The following is a 25445-nucleotide window of genomic DNA, read 5'->3' on the forward strand; positions in this document are numbered from 1 at the left end:
GCTCCAATGGATAAGACTAGACAATTTTTGCCAAAGGTTTGGGAAACCTAAACTGTATTCTACCCTAACCTTTCTTAGTTAAAAACAAACAAACAACAAATCCCTCTAAAACTAAAAAGCAAAAGTATCTTTTGCATCTCCATTTTTTGAAGTTGGGGAGACAAGGGACAGGTATAGCTTAAAACTTGAAATCATGAACTACCATGCAGAATTTAGAACATCTGATCATTCTAAATTTTAGAATATTTTATTTCATTTTTTTTAAAAAAGGAATTTCTGGGGCAGCTAGGTGGCACAGTGAATAAAGCACTGACCCTGGAGTCAGGAGGACCTGAATTCAAATCCTATCTCAGACATTTGACATACTCACTAGCTGTGGGACCTTGGGCAAATCACTTAACCCCAATCGCCTTGTCTTCCCACCTCCAAAAAAAAAAGGAATTTCTGAGGTATTGTTTTTTTCTTAACTGCAAAATTTAAAAAAATATATATATTGTGCCATCAACCCTATCTAAAAAATATAACAGTGCTGCTATGTACAGACTTTAGCAAGGGAAGAAATAATAATTAAGCACCTGTTATGTCCCAGGCACTCTGCTGATTGCTTTACATGTATAATCTTATTTAAATCCCAAAACAATCCTAATAGGTAGGTGCTATTATTATCCACCATTTTACAGTTGAGGAAACTGGGGCTGACAAAAGTTAAATGACTTGCCCAAAGTCACACAGCTATGTCTGAAGACAGATTTTTGAACTCAGCAACTCCTGACTTCAGGTCTAGAGCTTTCTACCTGGTGTGTCAGAATTAATAGTAATGCCATTTTCATTCTTTCATCTTTGAGGTTCTCAAATTTCCTCTTTCCCCCTTAATTAAGCCAATAGCATTTTAGTATACTGTTGTTTTAGGAATTCTTTTCAAGAATTTCCTGTGTTTTTCCCTATTTATGGATAACTTAGAATCCTTGAGGAAAAAGCTATGTAGTGACAATAATATTCTTTAAAATACCATCTCCATTTTAATTCTACCCCCACCCCTAGCATTGCTATGTCAATTAAAGGTCCATTTTTCAATTCTTCTATTCCATGTTCAACAAAATCAGATTCTGGGTCAGGAAAACAAAACAAGACTAAATTAATTGCTTTTGTATCTGAGGACTAGTCATTTAAATCTTGGAGACAATTAAAATCCAATTAAGGAAATAAGTAAAACATTAGCCTAGCAATATGTACCTTTGCTGAATCTCTGGCATATTAATTTTAGTTAAACTCAGTATCAAACACTCAGAGGAATTAATTGCCCCTCTTTAGAGATAGAAGGAAGCAAAGAAGAAAAAACTCTGTCAAGCTGAAAAATGCTGATCTCTCCAAAGACCAAAAACAGGAAGTCTATCTTCTTGAATTGTCTTCTAGCAGCCTCTGTCTTCAGAGATCTCCAATATGGCTGTGTCTAGCAACCTTTTTTCAAATCTGTACTTAATCAATTTGGTAAATTACAAATGTAATTTTGTTTAGTAACACATGTTACTGTGCCTCACATGTCAAGTAAAGACAAGCCAACAACTTCTGGTGTGTTAAGGACTGGGCTAAGTGCTCAAGAAACAAAGGAAAGGCAAAAAAAAATGGTTCCTGCTCTCAAGAACTTCAGAGATTAATGAGGGAGATAATATGCAAATGACTAGGGATAAATTGGAGTTAATTTCGTAAAGCGCTTTACAATTTACAAAATATATTGCATTATTGTATTTGATCATCATAACAAATCAGTGAAGTGGATTGTGAAAAGCATTATTATCTCTACTTTATAGCTGGGGAAATAACCCCGTTCTGCAAATCAATTCAATCAGCTTTTAAGAGACATTTTGCAACTCATATCATGGTAGGTTCGTAGAATGCAATTCTTAAATGTAATGTTCTACAGGAACTACATGGAAGTTCTTTTATAGACAAGAAAGCCAGCTAGAATCGTGACCAGCCTTAAATATTTTTCATGGTAGTTATTTCATCATGGTAGCATAGTGAAGACTTTGAAGTCTTAAGTCTTAATATCTTACTTTTATTAGAAGTGTTTTTTCTTTAAATGAAATGTGTTTCTAAGAAAGATACTGGCTCAGAATGCAGGTACCCCTTCTGTCTACACCTGTTCTGGAATAAGTTGGCCTTCTGCCTGGTTGGCCTGCCTCTTTAGCTTCTCCAAAGGAATGACAAATTGCTTCTGCAGTTGGTCGACTTTTCCAATTCAGCAAATGGAAATTATGTGACCTCTGAAGTCCAGGGGCTTTTCCCAGCACACGACTGACCCAAGAAGCTAGAGATGTCTTTCAGCCGTACTTTCCTGCATCTGTCATAAAAACACTCTTCCAACTGGTCTTCCCCAGCTAGATTCCTGCTGTCCCAGTTGGTGAGAACTCCTCATATCTAGGTAGGGTCATCAGAGCATGCTATACAGGCATCTTCCTCCTATGTTACCATAGGAATAACCTGACTTCCTTCTAATGATTGCTCTGAGAATTGTAATCAGATAAATGCTACTTTTTTTTTCCTGTACAGGGCATGGGAGTCAACTGCCCTGTGACTCCCCTACTCCCTCCTCACCCTTCTCTCTCTCTTCCTTCCTTCCTCCCTCCTTTCCCCTTCTTTTTCCTCTCTCCCTTCTCTCTTCTCCCTTTTTTGTTTTCCTTCCTCTCCCCTCTCTCTTCTCTTGCCTTTCATATAATTCAATATTGCTTCTTTTGAGCTTAAGTGACAGAAAATTTAGATTGAAATTCCAAGCCCATCTGTAGAAATCCTATACCTATCTCTTAGGTGCCTAGTAGCATTTACTTCTTTTGATTCTTTTAGATACTTTTTGTTGTTTGTAATCCTTAACTCCTCTATTTTGCATCATGTTCAATTTTTAAATAAGTGAAATTCCTTCAGAAGATGGAGGGGATAAATCCAGTATGTAAATATGATCATGCCATAATCCTTTTGACTTGCTTATAATTTATTGGAAATCTGCCTCATCGGTACTATTGTGATATGTACTTTACTAGTCTGAAGGTGGAAGAAATAGGTGCAAAGATCCAAAAGATCCGAAAGTATAAATAATTTATATATATATATATATATATATATAAATAATATAATACAGTCACCAAGTATAAAATTCAGCTTCTCTGACATCACATCCATAACTCTCTACTGATCCAAAAGTATAAATAAAGATTTGCTACTAGAAGATAATTGTAGTTAGGGAGCCAGAAAACTTTCTGGGGCCATCACTTTCTACCTAGTAGTAAATCACCTGTAAGGAATTTTTTCTTCACCATGTTATTTTCCCTAATGAAGCAAGTCCCTGGGAAATTATGAATCAGATAATAAGAAACTTCCAAGAATATATTGATAAATCACTAGATAGAATGAGTGAAAGTGTTATGGAGAAAAGGGGGAGAAATAAAAAGGATAGCATAGGAGGAATCAGTTGGTTATTTGGTTTTCGTCCTTCGATCTCTAAGAGGACCAAAAATAACATCACTATGTTTGGGTCAAGGTATGATTTGTCCTTCTGTGTCTGATCAGACCAATATGAGCTTGGAAAGCTCTCCCACAGGTCAGTAGAGGAGGGACTAAAGAGACAATGAAGGTTGTAAGAAAGTTAAAGTCTTATGTCTGCTAAGGTGAGGAGATCCCCTGTGCTTCCATAACCATTATTTTCTGCCCTTTCAGAGATATGCAAGTGATGGACTGGACTGACCAGATTCTGAGTAAACAGTGAAATTGTCCAGGAGGGTAATCACAAGAGGGAAATGATGATCAGAAGCCCAGGGCTACTCAAATCCTTTGTCTTTTCATTTTCTGTCAAACCCTTGGATTCTAAGGAAAGCCAAGGATCACTTTCTTTAAAATACCTCAGCAGAACCTTATGGCTACAATCTGATATGCAACTTCAGTAAAAAGCACTCAGAATCGATCCAAAGGAAACATGATATGCTAGCTTGAACCTGATACCACAATTCACCTGTTTTCTTTCTTTAAAGGGCAAGTAAGTTAAATGACAGAACCAAAGGTCATAGTGGTAGATAAACCCCTTGACAATAAGGATTACCTCATTGGTGTTTGTGTTCAGTATCTGGAAGAGTACTGGCCATGTATGTAGCAGACAGTAAATGATCAAGTAATCGATTGTTTCTTATTGTGGCCATGGTATCATGGTGAGCTCCAAAATGCTGTTACTGTTGTAGCCCTTCCTTTGTAATTGTTGATTGTAATGATAGCTCTCTCACAGTGGTCCCCAACATTTTATATCTCAGGCAGGAACTATTTATACTCTTAAAAATCAAGGAGGACCCACCAGTTCCCTCCCCTCAAGAACTTTTGTAAATGTGGGTTATATATGAACTGATATTTACTATGTTAGAAATTAAAATGAATTAATATAAGTATAAAAACAATTTTGACCTTTAGGACCCCCTGCAAGGGGAGGCCCTGCAAGGGTGGTTGTTAATCACCCTTAGACAACCAGTGCTTATGACACTATATCTGTATTACCATTGAGATTACTTTGCTAAGTATCCATTGAAAATCTCCTCATAGTCCTCTTTCTTATAAACATCAGAAAGTATTTGGCATCAGCATGGCGCAGTAGAGAGTTATGGATGTGATGTCAGAGAAGCTGAATTTTATACTTGGTGACTGTATTATTTAGTAATATCTGATTTGGAGCTTTAATTCAAAGTTAATTAAATTTGGGCTTAATTTCCTTATCTGTAAACTGAAAGAGCTTTATTAGATGATTTCTAAGTTCTCTTTTAGGTTTAAATATATATATTTTTAATAATAATGGTAATGATGATAGCCAGCATTTATATAGGGCAGCTAGATGGCATAGTGAATGGAGTGCCAGGCTTGGAGTCAGGAACAATCATCTCTGAGAGTTTGAGTCTGACCTCAGATACTTCCTAGCTGTGTGATCCTGGGCAAGTCACTTAACCACATTTTTCTCACTTTCCTTATCCGTAAAATGAGCTGGAGAAGGAAATGGTGAACCACTCCATTGTCTTTGCCAAGAAAATCCCAAAATGCAGTCACAAAGAGTTGGACATGACTGGAAAATGACTGGACAACAACAAAAACATTTTATAGTGCCTACTATGTGCCAGGTGCTGTGTTAAGCACCATTTAATCCTCACAACAAACCTGAGAGATAGGTACATTATTACTCCATTTTACAATTGAGGAAACTGAGGTAAACAGGTTTAATGAGTTGTGCAAGGTCATAAACATCCGAGTTAGGATTTGAACTCATGTTTTCCTGACTCTAGACCCAGCACACTATCCATTGTGTCATCTGGCTGTCATTGTCATCATCATCATCATCATCATCAATTTTTTGAAATGTCTATTTTTGAAAAAAACAATTCTTACATGCTCATGACTTAACCCCAAATAAAAAAATGGTTTGGGCTCTTTTCTATCTGAAATGGACTAAAAGAATCAGAGAATAGCAAAGTGATGTTTTTGTATCCCAAACAGCTGTATGTATAAACTGTAGTAAAACTGAGTTGTACTAAAATTTCAGTATGCATGGACAAGTTTTATTTGTGTGATAAGATTTGATAGAGTATAAAGGAAATAAGAAAAATATTAACCATTAAAAAATTCAACAGATTTGTCTAACTTCTAGTAGAATGTGAGCTCTTGAGCATGAAGACTGTATTTTTGCCTTTTTTGCATTTCCAGGGATTTGTACAAAATAATCGCTTAATAAGTGTTGATTGGATGTATAGAGCCAAAATTTTAGAACTCCAGCATCTGAGAAGCTGTGAAGTCCTGTTTCCTCATTTTAGAGAGGAAGAAACTGAGGTCCAGAGTGGTTAAGGTCACATGAGTATTATGCAACAAATAGAAAAACAACCAAATGAACATGAACTAATACTTTAGGAAATATATAGAACATCCAAAGCAAATATTATTATATATAAAAGAGATAGAAGAGGAGCCAGGACAGAGATTTGCAAGACAGCCACTGGCATCCAAAGGACACTGAAGAATAGTCAGATGAGACAGGAGGAGACCCAGGAAAGAACAATATTACAAGTGCTAGGAGAAGAGGAAGTATCCAGGATGAAAGGTGGTCATCGGTGTCTAAAGCTGCAAAAGAATACAGCATCGGTTTACGAATTAAGTGATGACTGGTCCCCTTGGAGAGAACTGTTTCAGGAAATCAGTGGGATGAGAGATTCAGTTACAAGAGTTTGAGGAGTGAGTGGGAAGTGGGAGGAATTGTAGGGATCAAGTGTAGATGGTTTTTTTTTTCTGTTTGTCTATGGGAGGGGCAAGAGAGAGATGAAATACAAGGTCAAATGGGTAATAATGTTATTGATAATAGCTAAATGTATATGATGCTTTAAGTTTTGCAAAGGACATTATGTGTATAGGCAGTAAATGCCAAATGATTAGTTTCAGAGTTTACAGGAGCAAAGACTCACTTTGGGTAGATAACCAAGGTAACATTTTCACAGCCCTTTAAGGTTTTCAAAGCATTTTACATGTGTTATCATATGAGATATAGTCTGCAAAGTGCTTCACCCAGGCTCTATCACATAGTAGGCATTTAATTAAATGCTTGGTCCCTTTCCCCCTTATCTCCTTTGACCCTCAGAACAACCCTATGGGAATCATATAAGGAAACTAAGACTAGAAGAGCTTAATTGACTTGTTCAGGGTTCTACACTGTTTGAGGTAGGATTTATACTCAGCTTTCCTCCCTCTCAGTCTAGCCTCATATAATTAGGGAAAATTGCCCAGAGAAAGAGAAACTTCAGATGGATATTGAAGAATGGATAGAATTCAGTTAGAGACAAGAGATCCATCTCTAACTTCTGTCTCACCATCCATTGAATTTTATGAACACAATGGCATAGGTAGTTGTGCTTAAGGATTCAGAAGGGAGTGAGTTAGCTAGGTTGACTGGAGCAGGGAACCAGGAAATAAGGCTGAAGAAAAGGTAAATTGGAGATAGTTTATAAAAGAATCTGAATGCCAATCTAAAGAGAGTATATTCTGTAGTCAGTCAGGAAACTTTCATGATTTTTGGATGGGGCAACGACCTGATGAAAAATGGTAAGGAAAAGAGATGGTAGAAAACTGTCTTTAGAGATCCAGGTAAGAGCCTTCTTTAAATATATCCATGTATTAAATTGTATCCTGCTCTGCTAGTTAAACCTATAAGGATGAATATCATGCTATAAACTTCAGCCATTTTTTGTTTAAAAATTGCTTTTCCTCCAAAGAAGGAATTTTCCCATTGAATGTTTCAGTCCTAGGTGAGTGCTTGTTTCAGTGTTCAAAATTTACAATAAGACCCAAACATGCTCAAACTTTATCATATGGAATTGATTTCTGTTGTCTTTTATTATTGCTAGTTTATCCCTTTTTGCTTCTTCTGTATTCCCTGATTTATTAATTACTGCCCTGGGTGCCAGGAAAAAGTATAAGGGATAGTAACCATTTTATTAAACCACTTTTTTTGAGTACGGTTAGGCCTTCTATGCATGAGCGGTGTTGACCAGGTATTTTTCATTAACAATGATACTGCAGAGAAAGGCTGACATTACAGCAGATTTGGTGGGGAGGGCCTTTTCTTTTGTTCAGGTCTCTTCTGTCTCAGCAAGGGAGGGACCTTTAAAGTTTGCTCAGTTCTGATTTGAACACAGCCCCCATTCTCTCTGCCAGATTTCTCCCTTCTTAGACATTTTTTTACTGTATCTTCCAGTATAACTGTGACATATTTTCATCCGATAACTGCAGATCCAAGGAGAACAAGCATCATTTGCCAGAAAACACTTAGGTTATTGCTGAGTTAAGCACTAGGGCAGGGAATTCCCAAAGCAAGCAGAGAAACAGGAGGAAAAAGAGGAAGGAGAGAAGAGAGACAAGATCTATGCTTCCACGAGAGCACACAACTTTCTTTTTGACCTTTCAGAATAAATAACTGGTTGACTGCACAGCAAGTTTCATATGTTAAGTTATCTTGGTGGGGAAAGATGGGGAGATGAATATTTTCTTTCTCCTTCGCAGATGGACAGTTTTTGATTTCTTGATTGAGCAAGGTGTAATTATGGACATCTGCTGACTTGGTAACATTGGTTAAAAAAGAAAAGAACAAGACATGCCTCATTGACATTATCTTTTAATTCTCTTTTCAGGATGGACTGACACCACTTCATTGTGCAGCACGGAGTGGGCATGATCAGGTGGTAGAACTTCTTTTGGAACGAGGAGCCCCCTTGCTGGCAAGGACCAAGGTGAGTGTCTCCAGGGAAGACGGAGCCCTTGGACAAGCATTAAACTGTGTTCTGATCATCTCTTCCATTCACAACGTCACAAAAATTGTTTTGGCCAAGTTTGCTGAGTAAGTCCATTTATTGGACATTTATCTGCCTCTGATTTGAGTGTGTGTGTGTGTGTGTGTGTGTGTGTTTTGTTTTGGAGATTAGGTCTCCCTATGCTGCGTAAGGTAGAGGTATAATAGCCATTCAATATCTCAATATTATTGATCATCATAGAATCTTTAATCTGCTCTGGTTTTTTTCCAAACTGGACCAGTTAGTCCCTCCTTAGACTGGTAACCCCCTACTTCAGTAGTTTATTTTATTGGTGGTGAACTTACTAGTGCAGACGCCACATTGGCTTTTGCCCTACTTCAGCTGAAATTCCTGAACTCAGGCAATCATTCAGCCTCAGCCTTCCCAGCAGCAGAAGTTCTGGGCATGCATCTGGAAACCCAGCAGCAGTTTTGTTTTGTTTTTAATGACATTTTCCTATTGTTTTAAAATTGAAAATAACTGCATTTATATTCATGACATTTCTATGTTCCAGTGGTGTAGCCTCTGTTTATAGATAAGGATAGGGTCTGGGCCACTGATTTTCTCCCTTCCTTGCTTCTTCCTTTCCTTCTCTCCTCCCTTCCTTCCTTCCTTTCCCTTTCTTCCTTCCATTCCTTCTTCCTCCTTTCTTCTTTCCTTCTTTCCTTTACTCTTTCCTTCTTCCTTTTCTTTCTTTCTTCTCTCCCTTCCTTCCTTCCCTCTTCACTTTCCCTTCTTTCCTTCCCTTCTTTCTTTCCCTTCCTTCCTTCCTCCCTTCCTTACTCTCTCCCTTCCTCCCTCCCTTTTTCCTCCTTTCCCTCCTCTCTTCCTCCCACCCTCCTTCTCTTGCTTCCTTCCTCCCTCCCTTCCTTCCTTCACTTTTTCCTAACTTCATTTTTTTCAGATAGAAATTTGTATTTATCTATATTCTGTGTGAATGAAACAATAGCTTTAAAAATCCCTTCTAATTTCAACACTTTATTATTCTCTGTCGTAACGTCCCATAAAGACTTTTACACAATGCTCTTACTGGAATTATCTGCTTGCTTTATTGTTATATACTTTGTGTTTATGACATGATTGATTTAAATTTTTTTAAAAGCTTAAAAATCATAGGGAACAGCCATTGTTTAGAAATACCAAAAAGTTCTTATTAGCGTGTTTATTTTTATTTGTTTTTGAAACATCAAGTAAGCATTAAAGAGCTGACTCTGACCCTTGTTACACTATTTGTTTAAGGATTTCTTGGGTATTAAGGGTTTTTATGGGAAAGATCTTAATCTGACAATTGAAGACATAGTCACTGATGATGAGTCAGAGACCCTTTTTTTTTTCCTTAAAAATTTCTCAGGGTTTCATGTCTTCTTTCCTTTTTTCAATTTGCCTTTATTCATGCTTTATTCTGGATTGGATGATCCTGCAAAACAAGTGTGAAAAGATAGATTAATGTCAGCAGAGCAAAGCTTCATCCTTTGATGGTGCAGAGAATTGCCCACAATGGTGCTCTGAGACTGTGATTGTGTTGGGTAGAAATGAGACTAAAAAGCCCATTTTTATATGGCCTGCCTATAATGAACTTTTGGCCTGAATTTAGTCATGTAAGTGAAGTCAATGGTATCAAGTGAGGATAATGTCTGAGGCACAGTGACTTTGTCTGTATCATGATTATGGTTATACTGTAGGAGAGAAATATTTCAGGTTAGTAGTATTTCATTCCGTTAATAAAAACCACATATTGAATTATTTTTGGTGGTTGATCTATTTACTTTTAAACTTTAGATTATATACATACATACATACATACATACATATATACATAGTTGTGTGAATGTGTATATGTATGCACGCTAACATATATAGGCACATATATATACATAGTTGTGTGTATATGTGTATGTGTTTAGATAGATAGTTATAGATATGTACATGTATGCAAATGCACACACACATTATTTTCATTGTCTGACCGCCAAGATTGCAGGATATTTGAAATGTCATTAGCTTGCAAAATAATTTCAGTCCCTTGAACATCTTGAAAAAAACCTTTTTTTTTGGCACAAATACAACTAATTGATATTTTAAAAATAGAAATCTAGGAGTGTTTACAGAGCAAGAAACAATCGTTAAGGCAAGTCAACTCAATGTCAAATCAAAGAGTTCTATCCTTTAAGCCACCTAGCTTTTTCTTTATAGTCATAACTAAGCCCAATCCTATTTCATATATTTCTTCCTCCTTCCTTCTGAACCGGAACTGATCACTGAGGCAGCTAAATGGTGAATAGTACACCAAGCCTGGAGTCAGGAAAATCTGAATTCAAATATGACTTCTGATGCACACTGTGTGACTCTGGGCAAGTCACTTTTCTTCTTTTTGCCTTAGTGTCTCTCAAGGGTGTTGTGAGGATCAAATGAGATCATTTTAAAGTGCTTAAAGGCACAGTGCTTGGCACATAGCAGGCTCTATGTAAATGATTATTTCCTCCTTCCCTTCCCTTCCTCCAAAATTGTCTTGGCTGAAGCATTTACTAGTGAAAGAGAGGGTAAAAGAAGCAGCCAACCCAAGCATATATTTTAAGATTCTCTTATATTTTAATTGACTAATTTGAAACATTTGGGGTAGAAAAACAGCATTTAAAGTACATATGGAATGAATTTAGTTTTTATTTTTTTCTTATTTAATATTTTGTTTTCCCAAATACATGTAAAACAACTTTAATATTTTTCAAATTTTGAGTTCCAAGTTCTCTCCCTGCCCCACTTGCCCTCTCATCGAGAAAGCAAGCAGTTTGACATAGGTTATACATGTGTAGTCATGGAAAACACATCTCTATGCCCGGCATTCTGTGAAAGAGAACATGGACAAAAAAATCAAGAAAAATAAAGAAAACATATCTTCAGTCTGCATCCAGTATCCACCAGTTCTTTCTCTGGAGACAGGCAGCACTTTTCATCATAAGTCCTTTGGAATTGTCTGGGATCATTGTATTGCTGAGAATAGCTAAGTTTTTCATCATATATCATCACATAATATTACTGTTATTGTATACAGTGTTATCCTGGTTCTGCTCATTTCACTTTGCATCAGTCTGGGTACTTCAAGGTTCTTCTCAGATGTTGCTCCTCATTTCTTACAGCACAATAGTATTCCATCACAATCATATACAACAACTTGTTCAGTCATTCCCCAATTGATGGACATCCTCTCAATTTCCAATTCTTTGCCACCACTAAAAGAGCTGCTATAAGTAGATTTGTACACATGGATCCTTTTCCTTTTTGTTTTTTATCTCTTTGGGATACAGACCTAGTAGTGGTATTGCTTGGTCAAAGGGTATGCATGGTTTTATGGCCCTTTGGGCACTGCTCTCCAAAATGGTTGAATCGGCATACACTTTCACCAATAGTACATTACTTTTTAAATTTTCCCACATCCCCTCCAACATTTGACAGTTACCTTTTCTGTCATATTAGCCAATCTGATGGGTGTGAAGTAGCTGCTCTGAGTGGTTTTAATTTGCATTTCTCTATTCAGTAGTGATTTAGAGCATTTTTTTATGTGACTATAGATAACTTTGATTACTTTATCTGAAAACTGCCTATTCATATCTATCTTTGATCATTTATCAATTGAGAAATGGCTTGTTTCTATAAATTCTATTTACTTTTCTATATGCAATCAAGTAGTACACAGTCAGGTAATTTGTGGAATCATGGGACTGAAGAGCTGGAAGAGACCTTGAGAATCTTCTAATTGCTTTAACTGACTGACCCCAATGTATGGAGACACAAAGTGCATTGCCTGAGTTAGTGAAAGTGGCAGAACTGGAGTCAAGTATCTGGACTTTCAGTAAAGGGCAATGCTTATTTAGGAAAGTAGAATTTCTGGACAATGTCAAGCTTCTTAGCCCAAGCAATACTTAGAAAAGCAAATTTTCAGGACAGTAAAAGTCATATCACGCATTTTAAAGGTGAGCATAAATTGTTCAGGCACCGTGAGTTTCTGTACCAGTAACCAAAGTAACAAGAGAAAAATTCATGGAATGTGTACTTACTGGGTGTTTTGTTTGTCTTGTTGCTTAGAATGGACTGTCTCCACTTCACATGGCTGCACAAGGGGACCATGTTGAATGTGTGAAACACCTGCTACAGCATAAGGCCCCAGTGGATGATGTCACCCTGGACTACCTGACTGCCCTCCATGTTGCTGCACACTGTGGCCACTATCGTGTGACCAAACTTCTCCTGGACAAGCGAGCCAATCCTAACGCCAGAGCCTTGGTAAACCTAGCCCACTCCACCTCAATAAAACACAAAAAGGGGTTATCAAGCCAGTGTTTACTGAGTGACACTGCAAACAAAAATAGGGAATGATTTGGGGACAAAGTAAATCCTACCCTACCTATCATACATCATGCTACTGCTTCATTCAGGCTTTCTTATTTGTCTATTTTCTGATGGTGAAACAGCATAGATTTCAGAGAGTACCAAGGTAACATTTCTGAAGACCATCAGTTGCAAGCATGCTGATGTCCATCTCTTGAAGTCAAGAGGAACTTCAAGGGAAACTTAAAATCTTAGAAGAAGGCAGAAATAAACTATTTCAATTTTCAGGTGCTTGTGGGGTAGGTCATCTTGAATGTAGGATTTTCATAGTCTTTTTTTTTTAAAGCAAAAGTTAAACAATGATGGATTCAGGGAGTGTTTTCTAAATTAGAAGGGGAATATCAGTTCTTTTTTTTCATTCCCATCTGAAGTTTTGTTGAAAGTACATTTTCACTGAGTAATCTATCCTAGAGAAGTTTATTAAAATCAATACAGGGTATCGCAAAAGTCTTACTGCAATTTTTAAGCTATCAGAACTTTTAAGTTGTCAAAGCTTAAAATGGCACTAAGACTTTTGGGATTACATATGACTGTCTGCAGTTCAGTTGACTAGTCACTTTATTTTGTGAATAGTATAGAACAAGAAACAACCCTGTGAATAATGGCTTTGAGATTTTCATTTTGGACAAATTGATTCTAGAGGATGTGGGAAATTGATGTCTCTCTTCTAAGTGATTCAATAAGCATTTTTATTTTATTTCCAATTCTTGGAATATGGACAGATTGAAAAGGAAAGTTGGGAAGAACTGCCACCACAACTATTCCTACATTTTCCAAGGCTTATTATTTAATCAGTCCCTTGCTTTACTCATCATTAAACACCAGCTAGCCTAACAACATCCATTGAAAGGACCTGGCATCTACTACATTTATGCTTCATGTTTGCTAATTCCCAAACTAATAGGAAATTCATCTTTTTCACTTGTTAACATAGTTCCAAATAGCTTATAGGCATTCCCATGGTCACCAAGGTCACTGGCTGTCAAAAATTAAATTTTCTTGTTTACATTAAAAAATGTAAAATTTTCCTGCAATGGAATCGATAGCCCTGGATTTTAGGAGCAAAGATAGTTTATGAGGTCATTATATGAAGTTGTTACCCAAAAAGAAGAAAATATTTTTGTCAATAGGAAATAAATCAAATGTGTGTCAGATACAGTAACCAAGAAATGGGAATTTATATGAACTATCTATACATGTATGTGTGTATATATAGATATATGATATACATAGTGTATGTATATCAAATATTCATACACACATATATTGGGGGGGTTGATGTTAGAATTCCTAAACAAAATTTAAAAAAACAATAAGAAATTTCATTGTTTATAATCTCATAGTGAAAGTTAAAGCATTCATTATCTTTATTATGACCTTATATTTTCGTGAGAATTGTCATACTATATAACTGATGTGAAATAGAAAATCATGTTAATTACAAACTGGTACATTTCAAGCATATTTTCTCTTTCTGAATGGCAGCTAGATTAGAATATGTTAAGGAGACAGGTTCACATAACTTTAATTTAATTGTAGAAATGTAAGCTTGACCCTAATTAACAGATTTCCCAAGAGCTCTCAGTAGATGGAAAGTGCCTAAAAAGGTCTGTCATTTCATCCTTATTCTTAGGGATTATATTCCAATTTTACCTGTGAGTCCACTGCATGACATCAAAAAGTATCTCATAATAACTATTTCAGTTCTTTAATTGCAGCTTCAGAGCTGATTTTTGTCAGTATAGGTTTTCCTTCCTCCAAATCAGGATCCAATCCCCTTTATGTTGGACCAACCCTAAAGTCCCTGAGAGCTGTCTCCTGCTGCCAGCCTGGTGAGGTGCCCTTCCTAACTTAGGTGGGCTCATTCTGAAACAGGCTATCAGGTTCTACCATCTTGGTAGGGTGTGGTGGAGCTGGTGTTCTGATCTCATAGTCTTTATGACACCCCCCTACTACAACCCCCAAGCCATGAGAAGAAACAAGATTAGAACTTTAATGGAAGGGGGCAGTTAGGTGGCACAGTGAATAGAGGCCCTTGAATCTGGAGGACCTGAATTCAAATCCAACCTTAGACATTTAACACTTACTAGCCGTGTGACCTTGGGCAAGTCACTTAACCCCAATTGCCCTGCCTTTCCTCCTCAAGAAAAAAGGCAAAAAAACCAAATAAATAAACACTTTAATGGAGGAAAAAAAATAGCTAAATTGTCGTTGATTGATAAAATTAAATGCTCAGATGTACCAGAATAGAAATAACTGTTTAAAAGGCATATTCTGCCCAAAACCTTTCTCATTCATGTGCAATAATTAATTCTGCTAAGACCTAGATTTCCACATGTAAGGTCTTTATTATAACAGGGAACTTTGTGATGCAGATATCTAAATGTCTCAATACTTTATGGTCATACCTTATATATGAAAATGTTAGCTAATTACCAGTTTAGTGCCAGAATTGTAATAGTATAGGCATCACAGGATCAATTCTTGGATGCTGCAGCATGAAACTTGGGGCATAGTAGCAATGATATAGATCATATTTTAGTTTATTGTTAATTAAGGGAAAAAAATCCCTACCTCTAGGTATTGCTATCCTGAGTTTCTGTTACAGAAGTTCCAAATCAAGGACTCCAAGGACTTTTCACTTTATGTGAAAAGCATAATTATAAAATGCATATGTACATATACATGCAAATACACGCAAATATAGGTATCGATATATACTCATTATATTTCAGTTATTACTCCCAGAAGAAAAACAGAAAACAAATGAAGGAAAGAGAAACATTAGGCAAAGAACCACAGGTCTTGATTTTCAGGATGAGACAGGTTAGCAATTCAGATACTTAAAAACTCATCTCTTTACCAGCAAAATATTTTCTTTCCTACAAAGTCTGTAAGAAAAGTCAACATTTTCACGCTTTGATCAATCATGATTTGATCTCTGGGCACTTCTCAGACCTTCTAAAAGAATCAATGTTGTCCTCTTTGCTCCTCCAAAGAGAGAGCCTCCCCTACCTCTCTTTTAAAAAGCATGCCAGCATTGGGGCATGTTGGCCAGTTCCCCAATTATTTATGGGGGGAAAGTCCAGTATCACAGGAGTGCGTGACTGCTGCTGCTACCTCCCTGTGACCTGACCTGTGAGGGTGGGAGCAGCCCTGGTCACACTCCGTGATGAGGTAACACTATTGCCTGCAATGTGCCAGCATGGAGTTGTGTGATGATTCTGTATCTGCATGTTTTCAACTAACTTGATTGTCTCTCGCACAGAACGGTTTTACTCCACTGCACATTGCGTGCAAGAAAAACCGCATCAAAGTCATGGAACTGCTGGTGAAATATGGGGCCTCAATCCAGGCTATAACAGAGGTAGAAAATGTTTCAGCTTGTCCAGAAACATTCTTTTTCTTCTCCTTACCCTTCCTCTCCTCTCCTCTCCTCTTTCCTCTTCCTCTCCTTCTCCCTCTCCTCTCCCTCTCCCTCTCTTCCTACTTCTCCTTCTCCCTTTCCCTCTCCTTCTACCTCTCCTCTTCCTCTTCCTCTCCCTCTCCCTGTCCATCTCCTGGTCCATCTCTTTCACTTTCTTTATCTCTATTTCTTCCTGTTTCTCTCTACCCCATCTCTCCCTCCCTCTTTCCCTTCTTCCCTCTCTCTGTCTCTATCCCTGTTCATTGCTCAGTTTTTCTTCTCCCTCTCTTTCTTTTTTTCTTTCCCTCCTCCTTTCTGTATCCCTCTCTTTCCCTGTCTCTCTCTCTCTAACTGTCTCTCTGGATCTGACTCTCTCTCCCTATCTCCATCTGTCTCTTTTCCCTCCACCTTTTGCCCATCTTCTCTACTTTTTTTTCACTCCAGCTTTCCTTATCTAAAGAAGCCCCCAAGCCCCTCACTCGTGCAGAGGAGTAAAACTACTATTGCTTTGTTTCGCAGTCTGGCCTCACACCAATACATGTGGCTGCTTTCATGGGCCACCTGAACATAGTCCTCCTTCTGCTGCAGAATGGAGCCTCTCCAGATGTCACTAACATTGTGAGTATGGCTTGGAATAGAATAACCGCAGAGGGCAAGGGAGAGAGAGTTCTGCGTGTGTGCGTGGTCTTATGTGTGTGTGCGCGTGCGCATGTCAAAGCAAGGGGCTGAGCTGCCCCAGAGAGGTCTCCAGCGCCATGTACATCTGATCAATAAGACTTGCAGACATTTATCCAAGAGTCAGCTTCTTAGTTTCTCAAAAAGAATATCATGAAAATAAATTTGGAAGCGACAGCCTAGGAAATGTTGAACTTCTTGGGACAGATGGGCTAAACAAACATCTTCTTGAATGCCCTTATTAAAAGTAAGACATTTCTAAGGTGCCTTGAAGGGTGAAAGAATAATTGACCATGGTAGAACCAGGAAGATACATCATGGTTGCTTGAGTGAAGTGTAATTCCAAGAAACATCTGTCCAAAACTCAGGATTATATAGTCAATTCCTATGAACCTGTAAAATAAGTGATTAGAGACAGGCAAAGACCCAGGCCATTTTAATAGAGAACAAATTTCCTTTCTTTTATTGCTTATTTTTTTCCTCCATTTTTTAGCCTTTTTTGGCCTGTGTACCCTGAAATAGCTGCTTCACACCAGTTTTTCCTGTATAACACAAACCAGTATTAGTTTTCAGATGACTCTTCTACTATAAAATGTTGGATAAGCCAGTTTTCTTCTACGGGCCAGAGTGATTTAACATTTGACTTCATTTTCCTTTCCTATTTTTGATGTCTTATTTTCTTTCCCTTCAACCCTGTTTTTAATCTCTTTAATAAATTAATGCCCCTTAACCCTAAAGTTAAACTTGAGACAACTTCCTAAGTGAAATCAACTTGCTTCTTCAAAGAGGTTGCTGTTTGGAATTTTAAAGCATTTACTATTTCAAATTCATATGATAACTATTTGCCACAAACGTCCATTTTAATTTTTTTATTACCAATATAAATTGCCTTTAAAAGATTGACTTATCACTGTTGCTTCTATATCTTCTTGGTGACTAATTCCATTTGGGTTGTGAAACAGAATGACCAGTTTCCCTTTTCGTGTTTGGTCTTTTGCATATTATTGTTTCTGTAGTTGCACACTTGTTTCTGTCCTTAAATTTCTAATATGAATACAAATTATTTTATGTCCTTGATGAAACCAATTTTAACAGAAAATAAGAATTATGAAACTCTCCTTATTCACACTAAGATTTGCAAACCCAACTTTGAACAGAAATCAAAACCTTGAATGCAACAAATACCACCCAAACTATAACATACTTAATTATACTTCTGCAAAATTATTCATGTGAGTTGAAAACATGATACAAAATGATGTGTCTGTGACTTCAAGAGAGATTGTCCATGGAATCCTGTAAAATATTATTTTGAGATTCTTGCTAAGATCAGCACCATAAATGAGATTCTATCCCTGATTTTCCTCTTATTTGATCAATTTCCAGTCATTTAGAAATCATATTGTCTTACTGTTGTTTGGTTGATTTCATACATCCTTCTTCTAGTAAGAGTGCTATATGGTATGTAAGTTATTTTTCCATATTAAGCTAAAATAAATTTCCTAGGGGAATTTTGTGATAACGCCTTAACATACTTAACAATACTCTGTTGTATCATAAATACAGGGTTGAGTATCATCTCTTTCAGGGAATCCATTATTTCAGGAGAATTCATCCTTTACCCTTTATTCTCCTCTTTCCCCCTGTCCCAGATCCACATGTACATGTAAACACACACACACACCCTCACACACCCTCCATATTTTAGATACCTGACAGCCTTTCCCAAACATCCTTTTCCTTTTCTTTCAATTATAAGGCAGTTGTGATATAATAGGAAAATCCCTAGAGACAAAGTCCTGTACTCAGATCTTGAATCTATTGCCTTTGGCAAATTTAAGTTCTTCAAGTTCAACTACTCTCTTCCCAAATTTCCTCACCTGCAAAATAGGTGTAACACCTCTATTACCCATCTCACAGGACTGTTATGAGGGACATGTGAAGTAACATCTATGAAGTGCTTTTCAAATTATAAAGCACAGTAAAAATGCTAGCTATCATTAGGAGTAGATGGAACCTTTAGGGATGATAGTATCAATAAGAACTTAACTGGAAATCAAGGGATGGAGTGTTTGTGAACTCTTCTGAAAAACCAGCCATCATATAACCAGAACTCCATAGAGGTTGATTCAGAAACTGTGTGGATACATCCTGCCTGCTTTGCTCTTTCCAACTTGGTCAGCCCCCTGCCCCCCAATACCCCTACCCCCAGATCATTCGTCTGTTGCCTGAAATCCTGTTGCATTACATGAATGCCATCAATGTGGTCTGTTGTGCTTGACAGCTTTCTGACTTGATGCGGCAATATTGTAACTTGACATCGCTGTCAGTGGGGTCAGTTTCACCAGCTGGCTGATGGGATGGGGGTGGCATTAGACTTGGAACTTGCTTAAAATGTGAGCATATTCATTTTCTCACCAATCATTTTTTGAGGGAAAGTTAACTATAAATGCAAGGTATAATAGTAACTCAAATTTGTCAGAGCTTTTAAGGTCAAGATGATATTTACCTGAACAGTTCCGTTTTTTTAAGCTGCATAAATTTTTTCTTTTATTGATATGTACACTTTGAAGACTATAACTACAACTAGAAATGACAATATTTCAGCAATCAGTAATGGATAGTGGTCAATTAAGCACAATACTAGAATTAAAAAATAAATCACCAAAGATACCGGTAGTAGGCAATGGTAGGTTTTAATTTTGTTCTTTTCTAAACAAAGCAAGTTTTTAATGGCAAAGAGAGAGGAGAGTGGAGAAGTTAATTTTTTTTTCCTAGAAATATTCTTCATACCCCCAACCCAAAGGTAATTTAGTGAAATTAAGAAAATATGACTAGATATTATGGGAGAATTATCAAGAAAGAAACTAAACTTGGTTTAGTTAAACTGAAACTTAAGCTAAGCTAAATTAAAATTAGTTAAAATCCCAAAACAGAACAAGCCTGTACTATATTATATGTGTATATATAGACATATATGTGTGCACACATATATGTGTATGTATATGTGTACAAATATAATATTAATAATTGAACTTTCTCAAAATGAGGGAAATATGGTAACAGCAAGAGCGAATTATTTGAAATTCAAAGTAGGTCTAGAATACTTCTTTGGATTCATTATACTATTTCAAAAAATTGGGCCCTTCTGGAGTCTAAGCATATTCTCTGATTTCACCAGAAAATCTTATAAGATCCAGCTACCATAATGCCATTTAGCAAAGAGATGTGATAAAAAAAAAATGGTTGGGGCAGCTAGGTGGTGCAGTGAATAGAACACTGGCCCTGAAGTCTGAAGGACCTGAGTTCAAATGAGGCCTCAGACACTAGACACTTAGCCATGTGACCCTGGCCAAGGCACAACCCCAATTGCCCTGCCTTCCCCCCTCCAAAAAAAAAAAGCAAAAAGAATGGTCAAGTTGTCCAATTACTGGTATTAGAGAACTGACTCTTCCATTTGGAGACTGGTGGTCAATGACATCAAAACACTAAGAAATCTTGTCTTTCCAAGGAACAGAAATCTCGAAATACTTAATAGTTATGAGATACAGGGGTTGAAAATGGCTCTTGTATCAATGTTAATTTCCAGACCCCACTTTATATTCATGTTCTCTTTTAAAGTGTAAAGTGAATCATCTTTTTTCTTAAGTAGTGTGTGATGTGGAAACCAAGAAAAGATAGAGAATATCTTTTCTTAAAGTATTTAAAATCATTTGAGATAGTTTATTCTCACTTGAATATTAACTGTTTGTTTTGGGTTGTTTTTTTTTTTTGCTTTTTGGAGGGCAATTGGGGTTAAGTGACTTGCCCAAAGTCACACGGCTAGTTTTTGTGTTAAGTGTCTGAAGTCGGATTTGAACTCAGGTTCGTCCTGACTCCAGGGCTGGTGCTCACTGCACCACCTAGCCGCCCCTGAATATTAACTATTTGTTGATTAAATGGCCAAGGTCTCCTACTGCTTCCCAAGCCATCTGCAGTCATTCTGGTCTATATCTTGCCACTGGGCACAGATGGCTCTGGAGGACAGAGTGAGGCTTGTGACCCTCTCTCACTTAAATCCAATTCACTTGCAAGTCATAGCATCACTTTCTGATGTCATGATCCTCTTTGGGAATGAAGGACAAACAGCCATAGATCTCAGGGATCAGCAGAGATTGACTACAATCAGTATATCAGACCTCTAATTTTATCTTCCCAAATCACTTCAAGATTTCTATTTGTTTAGCTTTTTTTTCCCTTGATCAATAAAAACTGTGGTTTTTCATTAAGAATTGTGAGAAATGTCTAAATAACCCCCTCAATTTGGAAGTAGGATGTTGAAGATAGGTACTTAATTCTACTTAGAATAAACCAGAATTATTTCTTAAAATAATTCTGACCTGTATATCTATTATGGCATTTGTTCCCCATTCGTTTTTTTCATGCATAACTAAAGAATCAAAAGATTCTATCAGAAGAGAAAATAAAATATTGCTAGACCATCTAGTCCATCCTCTTGCCTTCATTCAGAACTATACAGCTTTCTTGTTTTAAAAGATGGCCAGATATTATAATCCCTTGCAAAAAACACTCTAACATGATTGTCAATAAGTTCTCCCTTAGATCTCATGTTCTCCCTTAGATCTAATCCCTCAAGCTCCAGCTTAAGTCAGCTTGCCAAACATAGCACATCATTGCATCACAAAAATGGCGTAGGCAGGCTCTGATGACCTGGACCTACTTAATCCCTGGTGGATGTCTCCTTGACACAGTGAATCTCCTACCAATCCATACTTAACTTCTCAGTCTCTGACCTGAAGCCAAAAGCTAGGAAGTCTCTTCAAAGACCCGTATGTGAGTAAACATAACCATTAATATTAGGGTGACTACTTTCTAACATAAATTATGCCAAACCTCAAAATATTCTCAAATACAAAAGGAGAGACTACTTGGGGGAAAGAAAAACTTGAATTAAAATGCACAAAATAAAATAGGATTATACAGGAAATCAATTGAAATAGTTACCAAAATTAATAAACACACACACAAGTTTATGGATTCCAGGTTAAGAAACTGCTTTATGGTGCTATGACAAAGATAATTTCACTGGAGAATATATTTATGTTGAATTTTGAAGTTAACTATCCTGCTTCTTTACCTTCCTGGCAAACCATTCCACCACCCCACCACCCCTGCCCTGTGTATCCTGGACCTTGAATACTGAGGTGAGTTTACAAGTATGTTACACATTGAAACTATGTTGGGAAACACTGGCTTTAAATGTTTTTCCTTGTTCAATCCATAGAGAAGGTGAAGGAGAGTGTAATATGTTTGATGAATTTGTAAATTGCTTTTAATTGACCCCCAACCTTTCTTTTCTCCAGAGTGATCCCAATGCCTTTAGTTTTTCCACCTAGCTCTTCTCCAGTTCATTGACATGTTCCTGTATTGCAGTACCATGGACAGTTTTATTTGTGTCCATCAAGAGGAATAGGTTTATTTGTGATTCAAGACTCTTTGTTTCCTGGCAGCGTGGAGAGACTGCACTACATATGGCAGCCCGGGCTGGGCAGGTGGAAGTAGTCCGTTGCCTTCTACGAAATGGTGCTCTTGTGGATGCCCGAGCCAGGGTAGGTATCTAGGCTACTTTTTCAACCATCATGTAGAGTCTTCTGCATTTAAGGAAGGGTCTTATGCTCTGACAGCGAGAGTAGTGTGGCAATTTCATGATAGAATATCCTTTATATCAGTCAATCATCAAATAGTATATACTAAGCAACTGCTATATGCCTATTATGATACTTGTTGTCAGGGATACAATTACAAAAAAGAAAACGATCCCTACTCTCAAGGAGCTTACACTCTAATAAGTCTATATAAAACAAGTCTATATGGTCTATATAAATATATGTGAATATAAGGTAAATTTAAAAATATATGTATATATCACCATACCCTTCCAAACTCCCATACACAAAGTAGTGAAAGATAAGGTAGCAGAGGAGGGGAGGCAGTGGCAATAGTGGGACTTGAGAAAGGCTTCATAGAGAGAAGATATTTCATGGGCTGCACCTTAAAGGATGATACGACTCTATCAATCATGAGTAAGGAGGGAGGGTATTCCAGACCTGGGTTGACCAGTGCAAAGGTCCAAAGATGAAAGGTGGAGTATCATGAGGACCAGAAGGAAGACTTTTATATTTCCTTTTTTTCCAAAGCATTGGCACATCGATGATCTCTTTTATCATTGGATTTTTTTTTATCAAAAATGGTGTTTACATCAACATATATTGATATCCACAGAACTTCATTTATCTGTGCTTTTCCCAATATCAAACAAAGCCAAGCAAGTTTTCATAACTTTGCCAATAAGTTCCTTATAAAATCACTACTCTAAATTTTTCATTCTCTCCGTCCCCCCCACACACACACTCACCTGCTTCACCTCCTGTTTTATTTAACACATTTTATCCTTTTGGCCATTTGTGGTTTTATACATTTAGGTTCACTTGTTTCTGAGACTGTGGAAAGAATACTCTAGATCTGAGTCAGTGAAATCGAAAATATTTTAGATTGCTCTCTAGGTTCAGTTACACCAACTGCCACTTACTAGCTCCAAGTATACCTTAGCTTTGGTTTTTTTTTTCTATAAAATGGGGATTTGCTACCTATGTCAAAGGGCTGTTACAAAGGAAATGCTTTGCAAATTAAGACCTGAACTTTATCATTTTTTTTGCATTTCTGAAATGGGATTTGTATTGTTCCTGTTCCATTTAAATATATATAAATTATACATGTTATATTTATTATATGTATATTACATTTATGTCACATATATTACATATGGAACCCATATAACATAGCACAGTATAAATGCATAGAAATCCAGTTTCTGGGTCAAGAAGTCTTTGCTGCAAGCCTCACTTCCGACATGTACTTATGGGTCTATGGGATGGTAATGGGCATGTCTTGGAACTACTCAGTTCAATTATAAGACTATAAACGATAAAACAGTTTCAGGTCTACATTGATAGAACTTTCTTAGTGAATAACTTGCCAGTTCTTCCCCATGATTTTTGATGAGTTGCCTTCAGAATTTTCACAGTCAACAGGACTAATAGAATGCAAGACCCAGGCACATTTCTTATCTTTGATAAACAGATAACACTGTATATATCTTGAGAAATAATTTCTCTTTTTAATTACCTTCATCTTTACCCTTGGATGGATACTTGGCCCTGTATTCTTCTGTAAGCAAGTCGATTTATATTTAAATAAAATGAATATTGAAGCCTCTTTTACCTTAGCTAGGCTGAAAAGGGAGATGTGTTGATTATCAGAAGCAAGTAGAAGTGAAAATAACAAGTGATCAAATTCATGGAAATATGTGCTTGTCCACAATACCGGTTAACAGTACATCAAGTCAGTACTATAAAAATGCTAGGAGGCACAAGTGGAAAGAATGTGGGATTAGCAATCAAGAAGACCAGAGTTCAAATCCTGTTTCATTTGCTTAGTAGATATGTGACTCTGGGCAAGTCACTTAAATATTCTCAGACACAGCTTCCTTATAAGTAAAAGGGGGATTATATTTATACCTATCTCAAAGGTTATCATAAAAATTGAATGAGTTAATACATTCAAATAGCTTTGTAAAGCTTAAAATAATATACAAATGAATAATAATGATAATAATAATTGCAAGTGGACATTGCTTCAGGGGCAGTTGGTTTGGAGTATGTCATTAGCGAGTCCTTCTGGCTCTAACTTTTTGCTTGACTTGAGTTGTAGGAGGAACAGACTCCCTTGCACATTGCTTCTCGCCTGGGTAAGACAGAAATAGTCCAGCTGCTTCTACAACATATGGCTCACCCAGATGCAGCCACTAAAAATGGATACACGCCCCTGCACATCTCAGCGAGGGAAGGCCAGGTAGATGTGGCATCGGTGCTTCTGGAAGCAGGAGCAGCTCATTCTTTAGCTACTAAGGTAAGGACAGCTCCTGACAGAGAGTTGATGGAGTCCAGAATTAGGCACAGATGTTTTGGACATGGCCAAGATGGGAATTTGTTTTGTTTGACTATGTGCATTTGTTACAAGAAGTCTTTTTTTTTCCTTTTTCTTTTCAATGGTGGTGGGTGGTGTGAGGGAGAGAATACATTTTTACTCATTGAAGAAATAAAATTTCATTAAAAAAATATTAAGGTAAGTGGATAGATTAGTTGCAACAATATTGAGAAATCAGTTGTGGGCTCCTTCTACTACTGCAAAAAAGTGGACATAAACTTTGTCTAAAATCCATAGTGGAATGTTTAGCTTCATTGTTAAAAAAAAGGTGCAAATGTCATATTTCCCCTCCCCCCAAGTCAAGAAAAAAAAAACAAATGGGAAATGCTTGTTAGTGTTGTGGATAAGCTTAATAATACATTCAATAAAAAGTGCTGAACCCATGTGTTATTTGGGAGAGGATACTGGATTTAGTTCTACTTGAAATAATGACAATATTATTTCTTGGGTTTATCTATCCCTAACCTTAAATCATAGATTGTCACAATCTTTCAGTAAGATTCATGTCACTGGGAAGTCATCCTGAGTAATGAGGGATTCAGCTCGGTTGTGAAAGAACAGATAGGTGCTATGGAAACCATGTCTAT

General features: G+C 37.0%; 1 protein-coding gene across 4 annotated transcripts in view; it reads left to right on the plus strand.

Moving 5' to 3' along the window:
* ANK2 (ankyrin 2) overlaps positions 1–25445 on the plus strand; it is a 418509-nt gene that overhangs the window by 262801 nt on the left and 130263 nt on the right. For 3 of the 4 annotated variants that reach the window (XM_069095397.1, XM_069095401.1, XM_069095405.1), the window contains 6 exons: positions 8190–8288; positions 12429–12626; positions 16000–16098; positions 16657–16755; positions 22323–22421; positions 24583–24780. In XM_069095397.1, coding sequence (XP_068951498.1) covers positions 8190–8288; positions 12429–12626; positions 16000–16098; positions 16657–16755; positions 22323–22421; positions 24583–24780 — 792 coding nt within the window. The remainder of the gene's footprint in view (positions 1–8189; positions 8289–12428; positions 12627–15999; positions 16099–16656; positions 16756–22322; positions 22422–24582; positions 24781–25445) is intronic. The other variant, XM_069095412.1, reaches the window with a different exon arrangement.

Source organism: Petaurus breviceps, unplaced genomic scaffold (genome assembly GCF_028583685.1).
Source record: "Petaurus breviceps papuanus isolate PSGF00001 unplaced genomic scaffold, PetGlider_PUasm1.0 126, whole genome shotgun sequence".
Taxonomy (NCBI): Eukaryota; Metazoa; Chordata; class Mammalia; order Diprotodontia; family Petauridae; genus Petaurus; species Petaurus breviceps.